This window comes from Hermetia illucens, chromosome 3, assembly GCF_905115235.1.
Source record: "Hermetia illucens chromosome 3, iHerIll2.2.curated.20191125, whole genome shotgun sequence".
NCBI classification, from domain to species: domain Eukaryota; kingdom Metazoa; phylum Arthropoda; class Insecta; order Diptera; family Stratiomyidae; genus Hermetia; species Hermetia illucens.
This window is the reverse complement of record NC_051851.1, coordinates 55168531-55180687: the sequence shown is the minus strand read 5'-3', so window position 1 is coordinate 55180687 and position 12157 is coordinate 55168531. Positions and strand designations below refer to the sequence as shown.

Sequence of the window (12157 nt, the reverse complement as noted above, 5' to 3'; positions counted from 1 at the left end):
TCTAAATTCGGGCTATTTCCGGGCCAAGTCAGCTGCTTTACTAAGTTTTCAACCAGAAAGTTGCGCACCACCAGAGCAAAAAAGTCAAATAATTGGAAAACTGTTAATATTTCTTATGAAACAGCTAGAGAAAGGAAAAAAAAAATATTAGTTACAATATGGGACCCGTGACAGGGCAGAGAATCGTCCTGAAAGATGACCTCACTTGAATACTGATATTGTCTTAAATGTAAGGTATCAGATGCTCCTCCAAGTTTATAGGCTGGACCATTGTGTATGTGTGTATATGGCGGGGGAGAAGCTACAGCTTCTGAGCACTCACGCCGTGTTAGCCCATTGTACTTGCCACCCCCTTTTAAGGGAATATTCCGGATTCGTTAACGTATCGCAGGATTTCCGTTAGTGAATGTGATGCTACCCGTCGCGATTGAAGAACATCGGCACCAAAGATCTGATGCCTGGTGTCTCCATAGGCGGGGCATTCACATAGGAAATGCTCCGTGGATTTCGCTTCCTCATTACAGGAGGCACACGTATCATCTTAAGTAATTCCTATTCTGAACATATGCGATACGCATGTTCGGTTCTGGCAGGAAAACTTTGGTGTGTCGAGCAGCATTTAGGCTCTGCCACCTGTCATTATGGAAAGCTTCTTCCCAGTTTTTGAAAACAGACTTAGCCAGTGCTACTAATACTCCAATTGCTGGCTCCGGTCCCGGCATAGGGGAGATTGACCCCTCTTTCGCTAAAGCATCCGAGATTTCATTTTCCTCTACGCCACAGTGACAAAGTAATTCCACCGCTTTGAATCTAGAGATAAAGTTCGATTTTCGAGGTGATCAAAGGAGTACTCAATGCGCCTGCCCTTCTACCGCTCGTCAATCACCCAGTTTGCCGCCCTTAGGATCGCATAAAGTTCGGCTTGAAAAACCGTTGCAGCCCACTTCTCGTTTTTATTCGAGAGGTAGACTCCGGCTCCAGAACCCTCCTCTGTTTTTGAGCCATCGATGTAGAAGACTTCCGTATATCCGTCCCAATGGCATCCTTGAGCTTTTTTTAATGCCCAATGAACTTTTGAACCGATCCCGCAGACAGAATCTGCGCATGAGTCTGTCTTCGGCTAATATAGTGTTTCTCGTCCTTCCAGGACCCTGTTTTCGGGCAGTAGACCCAGTGCCCCGGATTTTTTTTTTAAATTCAGCTACAGAGGGCTGGCTGAAGCCCACAACGGCCGCTATTTGTCGTGTGCTACATTTTTCATGGAATAAAGCAATTATTTCTCCTTTCTCAATATTACTCATTTTACGTGTTTTTGCCATTTTTTTTTAATTAATGCACTTCAAAAACTTGTCACTTTCTTCACATCTGTATTTATGCAAGGGGGTGCTAATTAGGCACCCATAAATATATGATGTTACCTCAAACGTTGGTTCATATTCTTGGTGATTGTCTAAAGGATCACAGCTCCCAATTTTATAATGGTTAGTTTATTAGCTTTTGAGTTAGAATTCTCACAAAAGTAGAAAATGTTACAACAAATACAAATGCATTAGTGCAACGGACTGACGCAAAGTATTTATAAATACGCTATTTACATAGCGCTCCAAGATTCCGTAATGACATAAAGCGGCAATCTCCTGGAAGCTCGAATCTGTTCTCGATAATCGCTCGGTGCTAGGCCGATAAAATTTAAAGAAACGCGAATTTCGCTATGCAATTTCTGCATCATATTCTAGGATAGATAAACTAACCATCTAAGCAACCAAAAAGTCGATTCTGAAAACCTCCTAATATGGTTTCCCCGCTTAATTGTTTCCGAGTATATACTGATGTTGATGATGAGATCCATTATATTCACAAAAGCAATCTAACTTATCTGATTTGCTATGGCAAAACGATTTGAATCTACAAAACTTCATTCTTAGGAATAAAGATGACATCTAATTAGGATAACCAATTAATAATTAATTATAATGAGATAATTATCGAAATGATTGCATGAGGAGCCACTGTGTACATTAATTAGACTTCAAGTGATGGAGATCAAAATCAAGGATGAATTCAATTGATATGAGTGATTGTTTGAACGTACAAAGAGATATATTGACATGTAAATCAAGTAGATGATGAACTATTGAGATGGCCCAAGTGGTAGTAGATGGAATTATTTGGGGTGCTATGCAATTCTTACCTAAAAAACAACCAAGTGTAATACCTGAAGTTGCACAACTGTTTCTTGAAGTTTGTAAACTACTTCGAGGTTGATGAGGTAAACTCCAACTTCTTCTCCCAGTTAAAGATAATATGAGTAGTAAATACAATGCTGAAAGAGCATGCGTTATGTTTATATAGGTAATTGCTATGAATACATACATCCCTCAGGGATCGTCTGCAATCTTTAACGGTTCACTCACGAAACAAGGGCTGACGTCATCGAGATACTCCAGTAAGTAGTTCTGAGCGAACCGTGATTGACCGATACACGTTGGGACACACTCGAAGCCGTTGACAACTATCTGGAGACGTTGATGGGGTAATGTGAGTCTAACTATGCCAAGGGGGAAGTTGAGACGTGTATCAAGAGTCAACCCTTTCGAGAACTTTATTTGGGTAATGTGCATTGAACCGGTATTAGTAGACCACTTTGGGCGGAGCGAGCGCTGATGCGCCCTTGAGTAATCAGAATCAGCTAAGGATAGGTGAAGCCTCAGAGAACTGGAGGTACACCCGTTTCTGATTATTGTGGTCCACTCCCTTGCACACGATGCGCTGGTAAAAGACCCCATGCAGAATAAAAATAAGAATAAAAAAATCGATACAACAGAGAAGGAGGAAGAGTTGACTGTGTTTGGCGCTGCACAAAAATGACACCGCAGTGCCCAGTCAAAGATATAGCGAGGGCTGAAACATCCGATATGACAGGGGGACGCTTAAATAAAGAGAAGGCCTTACAAGGTGACGCTGCTGCCGGTGCGGGGACGGCAGTTCCAGCACCCTGTAGTAAATCTGTTCCGGAAAAAAGTCCTGTCAAAATCACTAGACCTGAGTAGGTGGATGCGGGCTTGAACCAAGTGAAAGTACAGGCGAACACCCTAACTAGAACCGAAAATGAAACAGGCTGATGGAACTGGAGGAATCGGAGAATTGGAGAAAAACGAAAAGAGGAAGATGCGCCTGAAGGAGATTTTATCCAAGTAGGAGATTTTATCCAGGGCCCAAAAAAGGCAAAAAACGATAAAAGGAAGTAACAAGCTAGAAGGCTACGAATAGAAAATCACTAACAGAAAAGACGAGAAAACGAAAGGATCGTTGGCTCTGCAAATCTTTTGCGGAAGTCCTCAATGAAATTCGCTACAAGATGAAGTCCGAAAACAATGGATGAGAAGTATCTTCCATACGGAAAAAGAAGGGTAGCGAGATCCAAGTTGAATTAGGTCCGAAGACAACTAACTAAAATGCGTTCTGTGATGCGGGTAATGGGCTACTAGCGAAGGAGGAGAGCCCATATGCTGTCTAGAAATACGAGATCTTGATTGCCTTGCAGGAAAGGTCGAAGTGAAGGAGGCCATAGGCATGAATGTCCGCAAGTAACCAATGCTCCAAGAGATATCATTTCTGTGAATGCTCAAATAACACTCGCCGAGCAACACGCGAAGAAACTCCTCATGCATGCGTTAGAGGCGGTCAGGTAGTTCACCAAGACCTGCAACGAAAATTACAATTCCGTTTTCTGCAAGGATTGCGGCGTATGTGGTGAAAGCGTTGCACATGCTGCAGGTTGGGGGCGGTGTTTAGTCTTCATTCCGGAACTAAAAAGGTTTAAGACGGGACTAGCATGATCCGCATCCTACAAATTAACATACATCCGAGTGGAACCACTGCGGAGGTAACAGCTGATCTAGTGCTAATCAGCGAAACAAAGAACGAAGAACATGGACTCGGCTTCACGGCATCTCAACTTTTCGGATACCGCTGCTGTCTGGGTTCAGGACGGCATTCGACTTCAGGTTCTTGTCCACGGCCGAGGGATTGGCTTGTCTGAATTTGGTGTTTTGGGCTAATGTTTTTTTAAAATTTACCTAACGCCAGAAGAGACGCGGCATCGCCTCATTTTCGACACTAGCTTGATGCTCTAGAGGACGCCATTTCGAGCACTGAGGACGAATACTGGTAAGAGGGGTATTTAATGTTAGGGCCCTTGCATGTTTCATTCTGCTTTCAGAGGGAAACGAGTCCTGGAAATGTGGACCCGTTGGGACTTGGCTATAAACTTGCCACCAGGAATTGGGAGCTCTGCTGGGAGCGTGAATTCTAAGTACTGACCAGATGGACTGCATTATATGGGCATTATTCCCTAAACATCCCATACGGACTGATGCTGACAGCGCGGAAGGCGTTGAGTGCCGCCCCCTTTTCACCATGGAAAAACTTGAAAAAGCAGTTATCACCATGAAAAATAAGAAGGTGGAATCGTAGTGGAAATGTACAAATTGGTGTTTCACCAACATCAAGACTTGCTGCGGGGCGTTCTCCGCTTGCCTGAAGGAGGCCTTTTGTCCTTGTCGCTAGCAGGCGAGGAAAAAGAGATCCTGAGATGTCGTCTGCATACCGACCGCTGGCTATGCTTGACTCAGCCGGGAAAGTGTTCGAAAAGCTCATCAGGAGTAGATTCGCTAAAGCGATCCGAGCTGCAGGTGATTTATCCCCAAGGCAGTTCGAAATCAGAGTAGGGAGATCCACGGTGGATGCTTTTATGGAGCCTTGGATGCGGTTTATCGAGCCGTGGCTCACAACCGCCGAACTCAACGGATAGTGCCCCTCATAACGCTTGATGTCAGAAATGGTTTCAATTCTGCAAGATGGAAAGATATGCTCGCACATTAGAAAACTTATACCACGTGCCCACCTATCTCTTAGGATATCAATTCATCCTAAGGGCCGGACCTCCAAAATGCTTCCTATTATGCTTCCTATGATAGTCTGTTAAGAATCGCCATGCTAGAAGAGTCGCGCCTGGTCGGTTATGCAAACGACGATGCGGCACTTGTTGCCGGACGCATTGTTGAACACGATCAAAGCAGATTTGACATACTAATGCGAAGAATAAGCGGATGGTTTTGCGTTGGAAAAAAAACTGAAGCAGTCATCTTGACCAAACGTAAATTCCGAATTTACTATAGATAAGAAACAAGCGGTTAAATACCTTGGTTTAATATCCGACTCTAAGATGAACAGGTCTGCAAATAAGATCTCGGGCTTGTGTCGGCTAATGGTGAAGCAACGTAATCTGTTCCGCTTTACAGCGCGGAGGTATAGGCTGCCTCAGAAACGTGAAGAATGTCAGCACACACTTACCGAGTGGCAAATCTCTTGGCAAAATAAGCCAAGCGGCAGATAGACTGCGCGGCTCATCAGCAATTTAAATCCGTGAGTGAGCCGAAAACATGGTGAGATTGACTTCGGGTTTTTCTTGTTGCGGAGTAGATTGAAGTTGACCGCCGGAGGGACCTGATGGCAAATGGTTCCTTGAACTAAAAACAAAGGAATTTCCTGAATTGAAGGATTCGTGAGCCGGGAGAATAACCGATTTTTTTACTCCCACTTCATGGAAATTGAAGATTTTATCCTATAGGCATTTAATTCCATTACAAACTGTTTTCCGCTCCTCGTCTGGGCCGATACAGTGAATAGAGAAGCTACACCTGAAGGAAAAACCGGTCGTTTGCCACTCCACCAAGATATTCGCAAACGACGATAATCCAAAATGCATGTCGAACTAACTAGGATTCAAAATACAGCGTATCAATGTAGCCATGCCACGCGGTAAAATTCCTTGAAAGGTATCAGCTACACCCTAGCCTCTTTGCTAGATTGCAAAATTACGGAAATTCGTCCACCAGCAGAAACTAAAGAAAAAAATTAGCAGATCGTTGGGTAACTGCAGAATAGTGGGACTCTGGGCAGCGCTTTTCTACTCCTTATGGCACTGTGCCGTTGTATTCTGGCAAGGAAGTGTGTGCCCTCTGCGAATTGGGGCTTAAAAATCTACTGAAAGTCAAACGACTGACCTCACGCAGAAGACTTTTGGTCATTGAAAACTAACTATGATTGGCTTCTCCAATGCCCATGCTGCTCGATAACGGTAGCGAGGGTCCTCAGAATGCTCGCTTTCTTCAACTCAACGGGAATTCCATCGATATAAGCTGGACATTCTGCGCCTAAGCGAAGTAAGATGGAGGGATTCTGAAGAGTGCTCCTGTCCCTCATGCCAGACTTATAGCAATGTGATTTTATTCTCTGGAAAGCCAGGTGGCATCAGACGCGAATAGGGACCAGTTAAAAAGGCATCACAATTACTTCCCGATATAATGCAGAAGTATGCATCCTACGAGCAATTACATAAAGTTCAGGGGAGGCTTCCTAAAGATAACATTCTGATCATGATATGTGATCAGTAATCCAAGATGGGTTCTGAAAACATCTTGCTCGGAAATATTACAGGAAAACACGGTAATGGTACGAGGTTTGTGGATTTCCCCAACTTCCACTGCCTCGTCACTGATGACACATTGTTTGAGCTCAGAGTCCGTCTTAAGATAAGTTCTGTTTCAACGGTGTCCATCAGTTGAGCAATCAGATCGACCAATTCGCGATCAGCAATAGATGCAGGAGTTGTCTCCTGGATCTACGTAACAAAAAGAACGCTGACATCAGCCTCGAAAGAGATCACTATCTGATGGTCGCTTACGTTCACTTGGACGTTGCGTCCGCCACCTTTCACAGGGTTGGGGCGCTGCAACCCCTCAAGTTAAACATCGACCACTTATATGCTTTTACTCGACAGTGGGAGAACTATCTTGCTCGGATGGCGGTTATATTGAGTAACCCGCCTGAGAATATCGCTGAGCATTAACATTTTATTTTCTCGGATGCTACACAGGTCCTCGGCCACGTCCCGAAGGGGCGTCATAAGATCTGGTCAACTGCGGAATCGTGGAAGCGAATCCATGAACGCAAGGAGTTGAAGGCTCCTCTGGTCGCTGTGAGTAATGGTAGGCGTGCCGTGCTCGAACACGCAATACCGAACGAAATCCCGAGTTCAGCGTAGTATACGCCGTGACAAGGGAGAATTCGCTATTGCGCTGGTCAGGGAAGCAGAAGACGCCTCAGATCGCAATGATTTCATATCTGTATACCGCATCACGAAAGAGCTTGCATTTGGTCGCAAATATTTCAGTGGTCCTGTGAGCGACATTAATGGTCGACTTCTCATCCAATATGACGAGCAACTGAAGCGGTGGAAAAAACGCCACACCACGGTTCTTAACCGTATTACATCCGGTGGCATCCCGCCTCTTGTGGGTGAAATGCAACATGTGAATAAGGACTGCTCCTCCAGACCAGAAGAGAAATCATTTCGTCCATCAGTGCCCTCAAACGGAATAAAGCCGCTGGGCTTGACACTCTCCCCGCAGAGTTATTTATTACAACATCCGTAAGTATTGCAGATTTGTTACTTCAATTCATATGGAAATCTTGGCAGCCGTTCTAAGTGCAACAATTGATAATAGCTAAAATGATCCTACAAGCACTTGGCGCAAAGCGGTAGAGGAAGAGTACGAGAATCTCGCGAGTGATGGTACATAGTTGTAGTTGACGCGCTACACCCCACCAAGGGTATATGACTTCTGGCTGTTGAAGCATATTTCGGTGGAGTCCATAAATTAGATCACACGTGGGGTAGTTGTAATAAGTAGTCAAATCTTGCTATTTTCGATAGCCTTGACTAGACTCCATAGGCTTTTGTTAGTCGTGCTTGGTTGAACGCGGAAGGATTTATAACAATCGTTTCACTGTTAAAGGTGGTCAATTTTAAATAAAGGTGATTCCAGTCTCGACTTAGGGTACGGTGTGAAATAAGCTATAGCAGTACCCAACAAAATCTACACCTAGATCTGGATCTAGATCTTTATTTCTTGCTGATTTATTTTTCAAATACGTAATTTTTTTGACGAGAAGAAATATTAAATTTTCTGTTTGTTAGAGCCAATTGGAAAAATTGGGCATAATAAAATGATTATGCAAATACAAATGGGTTTGCGTATAGTAAAGCATAAACTGTCATCATCGTATCGTCCGAAAAGCATTGTTTCCACCAAAGATATCACTTTCAGTAAACTAATTCAGTCAACAATCTATTTGTTTCATGAACGTAGCCCAATTTCATACGTCTATCCACTATAGCACCATTGATAGTTAGTTATTGCTATATCTTGTCATTCACCTGTCGTAGACTCATGCCATGGTCAACATAAATTTATTCCAGGGAGTTCTCCCCCAAGTATCCTAGAAAACTAATTAAATCGGGCTCGATGTAATCAAGCGCGACGATAAATTACAACAAGCCATACCTGCAATAACACTGAAGGTAGTCGATGCTGCATTGCATCGAGGACTGGTTAAACTTTAAAACCATGGTGGTAGTATCGGAAGCACCAGAGAGGCGAAAGACCAATATTGAGCAGCGGAAAGTTGGAATAGACCACCACTGACGATAGGATAGTTTAAAGTTAGTAAGGTGTTTCTGTTAAGTTCACAATCTGCCTTTTAAACAATTTATGTTGGAATTATATCCAAGGATGATGGAAAAGTTTTCCTGGCAGCAGTCATGTATTAAATGCTTTGCATCCACGTTTTTATGGAAGATTTTATCCACTAGTTACGTGCATGTGTGAAAAAAATTAAAAAAGTTATAAAATTCAAAGAATTATAGTCTGGATTCCATGAAAAACCTTTCCCATTCAAAATGCAAATAAGCAAAACAGAAAATGCGAAAAATCAATTTTGCTTGTGTTAGTGGAGAAAAAAATAAATACGTTTGATTTAGATTCAAACAATTCTCTTTATTATTATCTTTTATAACCAACCCAAACTAAGGTAACAATCAAACAGAAGAAATTAATCGTTAAGTGCAAGTAAAAAGCATTATAAACTATTACAACAAAGCATTTTACCGATTCAGTTGCATTTTAATTTAATACTATGTAAACTTATTAAAATGGAGTTTACAAATTTCTTTCCATTAATGTGCTGAAGAAAATAGACTAACATAAACAAAAAAATATAATTTTCCCAGGATGTTAAATCAATTGCGGAAATGGAAAAAAAACTATCAAAATTAGTGGAAAGTTAATATAAATGTCAAGATCAAAATTGGTCCATTAGAGAATGCGTCCAATTATAATGCATTAATTTATCCTTATCTAATTAACAGCTAGTAATAAATAGCTTAACTATTAGTAGACGGAAAAAGAGAGGACGAAACAATAAACTGGAATTACTCCCTTAAAATACATAATTAAGAAAAAGGTACAATGCCCTTTTTTGTACTACATACATATATGAGAACATAAACAAAACTAACGTTGATATATACTTTGCTTTAACAAATTGTACAAGATTTTGTATTATCGAGTCAGACCAAGAAAGAAAAAATACTGCTTAAATAATAGCGATAGAAATATAAACAATTTTATTTGTTTTTCCTCCTTGAAAAATTGTTATTAAGTCTTACAACTAAAATCATATAATTATTATGTTTTAGTCATTTTTTTAACTTCTAAAAGTACTGCATCGATTTCTTCGAGAGGATTCCTAAATAAAAATAAACAAAAGACGAAAAAGCAATAAGAAAATTTTGTTAATAGCTGTGATTAGTGAAAGAAGGAAAATGTGAAAATTATTTAAAATTAATCATTCCGATAGATTTAATTAGAATAAATATGAAATAAATAATTGAAATCCATGAGAATGTGTGAAGGTGCATCGTGTGCATTGTGCACTTTAGGTGTAGGCGTGAGAATAGTTAGTACCACCGTGCAAAATCAGCAAACAAATTGCTAAAGGCAACACTTGATGCTCCCTTGTAACAGTCCCGCCACAAATTAAATCGATTGTCTACACCTGACTTCCGCTGCTTACCCTCAATTAGCCATTTCCAAATTATGAAATTCATCAAACCATATTAACACTGGGACAACATGTTGGTATATATGTACAAGTCATGTATGGCACCCCATCTGGGGCAAATTCGCTCTATACGCTTTGTGTCTAAAAATTCATGAGCAAAGTTCAATATTGTTTAATACAACTAACCAACCAATTTAACCCCTAATTATTCATGTATTTTAATGAGACTTGCAAGTCCGCAAGTGTAACGTCGCCTAAAATGTTCCATCCTTGTGAATTAATGAGACATTAATGCCATTCGTGTTTACCATTAATAAATTATATTAGCATATTGGTATGCAGATGTAGGTGGAGGGTGGAAATGTGTTTAGATAACCGCCATCCCTTTGTGTGAACGCCCTAGAAGTCTAAGCATTGTATTGTATTATCGATTCTCAACTTTAATCACCTTTAAGTAACTTTCTGCATTATACCGTATATTGTGAAGGTGTTCCGGTTCCGCGGATCAACGGACTGAATTGTCGTACACAGAATCTCTGTAGATTATGACGGCTTGTCATAGTACCTAACAGGTAGGTGACGGTGAAGGGATGATAATTGAAATTGAAATTTTATACTTTCATAAGCGCATTTGGGAGTGTCAAACGGCCAAACTGATTTAATACAGTGTTGCATGGTACGCTTGCCACGTGTCTGCTTTTATACTAATTGACTGGAAGCGTAATTTTATTATATTCTGCATAATCATGCCATTATTGAGATTACATTTGCAAGCATTTCTGTATTCATTGGGATATTAGAAGGAAATAGGTCATACTAATAATATTGGGGGAGACTTCTGACTGAATAATCTACCTACCCTAAACAAAGTGATCTGGCCACGCGGCGAGGACTAGATGATGGGATATTGATGAACCTCTTATAAATACACAAAACGTCAGTTACAATTAGTTTTGCATTAATACAGGGATACTGCCAAATATTCTTGGGGAGAGGACCATCTTTCCTTCCCAATTTAAAAGTTGTTTGTAGCTGAAAGAGTAAATTCTGCAAATTGTCTTGGATCAAACGTTACCTTGGTTACGTCATCCGTCTATTTAAGATTCAAGATAATCAAAATTGACACCAAGTAACGAAGGTAAACAAGAAACTGGTCCGTAATATGTGATTGTAGAAAGAAGGCGCACTTAAAATATCGTAATCAATCAAGCAAAAGTTCAAAGGCAACCCAACTAAAAATCTAAAATTGTTTGACTTTAATCTCCAATAGACCAGACCTCTCGCCGAATGACGGAAATCAAATCGTTTTTGAAAAAACATTGTACTTATTAAAATATCAGCAGTTTAAACTTCAACCAAATTTAAACTCACTTAAAAGCCCGCGCCATTGTGTCTGACGTCACCAATTGCCTCACAAAACTTCAGTAAACTGGCAATTGGCAGCTGCTCATTAAAACCACAAAAACCCCAAGTTAATTTCGCGCCTGAAATGTGCAGGACAGGGAAAGATTGTTTTGTGCCTTGCTGCACAAATAATTTCGTAAAAACCCCGCCTACAATCCCCTCTGACAATCTGAACCCATTCAAAACACAGCCCTCCGCAACACCTATAAGGGCGAAATGGATGCCACAATAACGGCAGTCAACAGAGATCCTGGAGATGAAGCATCAACAAATGATCTTCACAGCCACCTGAACAACGCTGATTGATACGGGCATAAACATACTTGGCCCCCATCGCAAGAAAAGTCGGAACGGCTGGTTTGACGATGAATGTAAGCTAGGTAGGGAGCGGAAGAATGCTGCATACCGAGTAATGTTGCATATTCAAAGAACGCGGGTACGCGCACAGACTTATCACGAACTACGCCGAGCGGAGAAGCGACTTCACAGACGGAGAAAAAGAAGCCTGGGAGAACCAATAAGTCTGTGAACCAGAAAAGTACAGAGAGCAACCGCGCCAGGCGCGCAAGTTGTACCAGCAATTTAGCAGGATGAAGCCTTATACACCTCGATGTTCATCCTGCCGAAACAAAGAGGCAAATCTGATTTCCGACAGAATGGGCACATTGGAGCAATGGGTTGAGTAATTTGATATACTACTGAGCATCGGCGAGTTTGAGGTTCCGCCAACTGAAGATGACGGACAAATACTGCCACCATCAAGTACGGAAGAAACATCAGGAGC

The 12157-nt window shown here is 41.4% G+C and overlaps 1 protein-coding gene across 16 annotated transcripts in view; it reads right to left on the bottom strand.

The window, feature by feature from the left end:
• LOC119651794 (protein lap4) overlaps positions 1 to 12157 on the bottom strand; it is a 460994-nt gene that overhangs the window by 43768 nt on the left and 405069 nt on the right. Inside the window, exon 29 of one of the 16 annotated variants that reach the window (XM_038055577.1) lies at positions 8883 to 9654. The exons of the other annotated variants lie outside the window; for them this stretch is intronic. Coding sequence (XP_037911505.1) covers positions 9594 to 9654 — 61 coding nt within the window. The 3' untranslated portion in view covers positions 8883 to 9593. Of the gene's footprint in view, positions 1 to 8882; positions 9655 to 12157 lie in introns of those variants that run through there. 16 annotated transcript variants of the gene reach the window in all.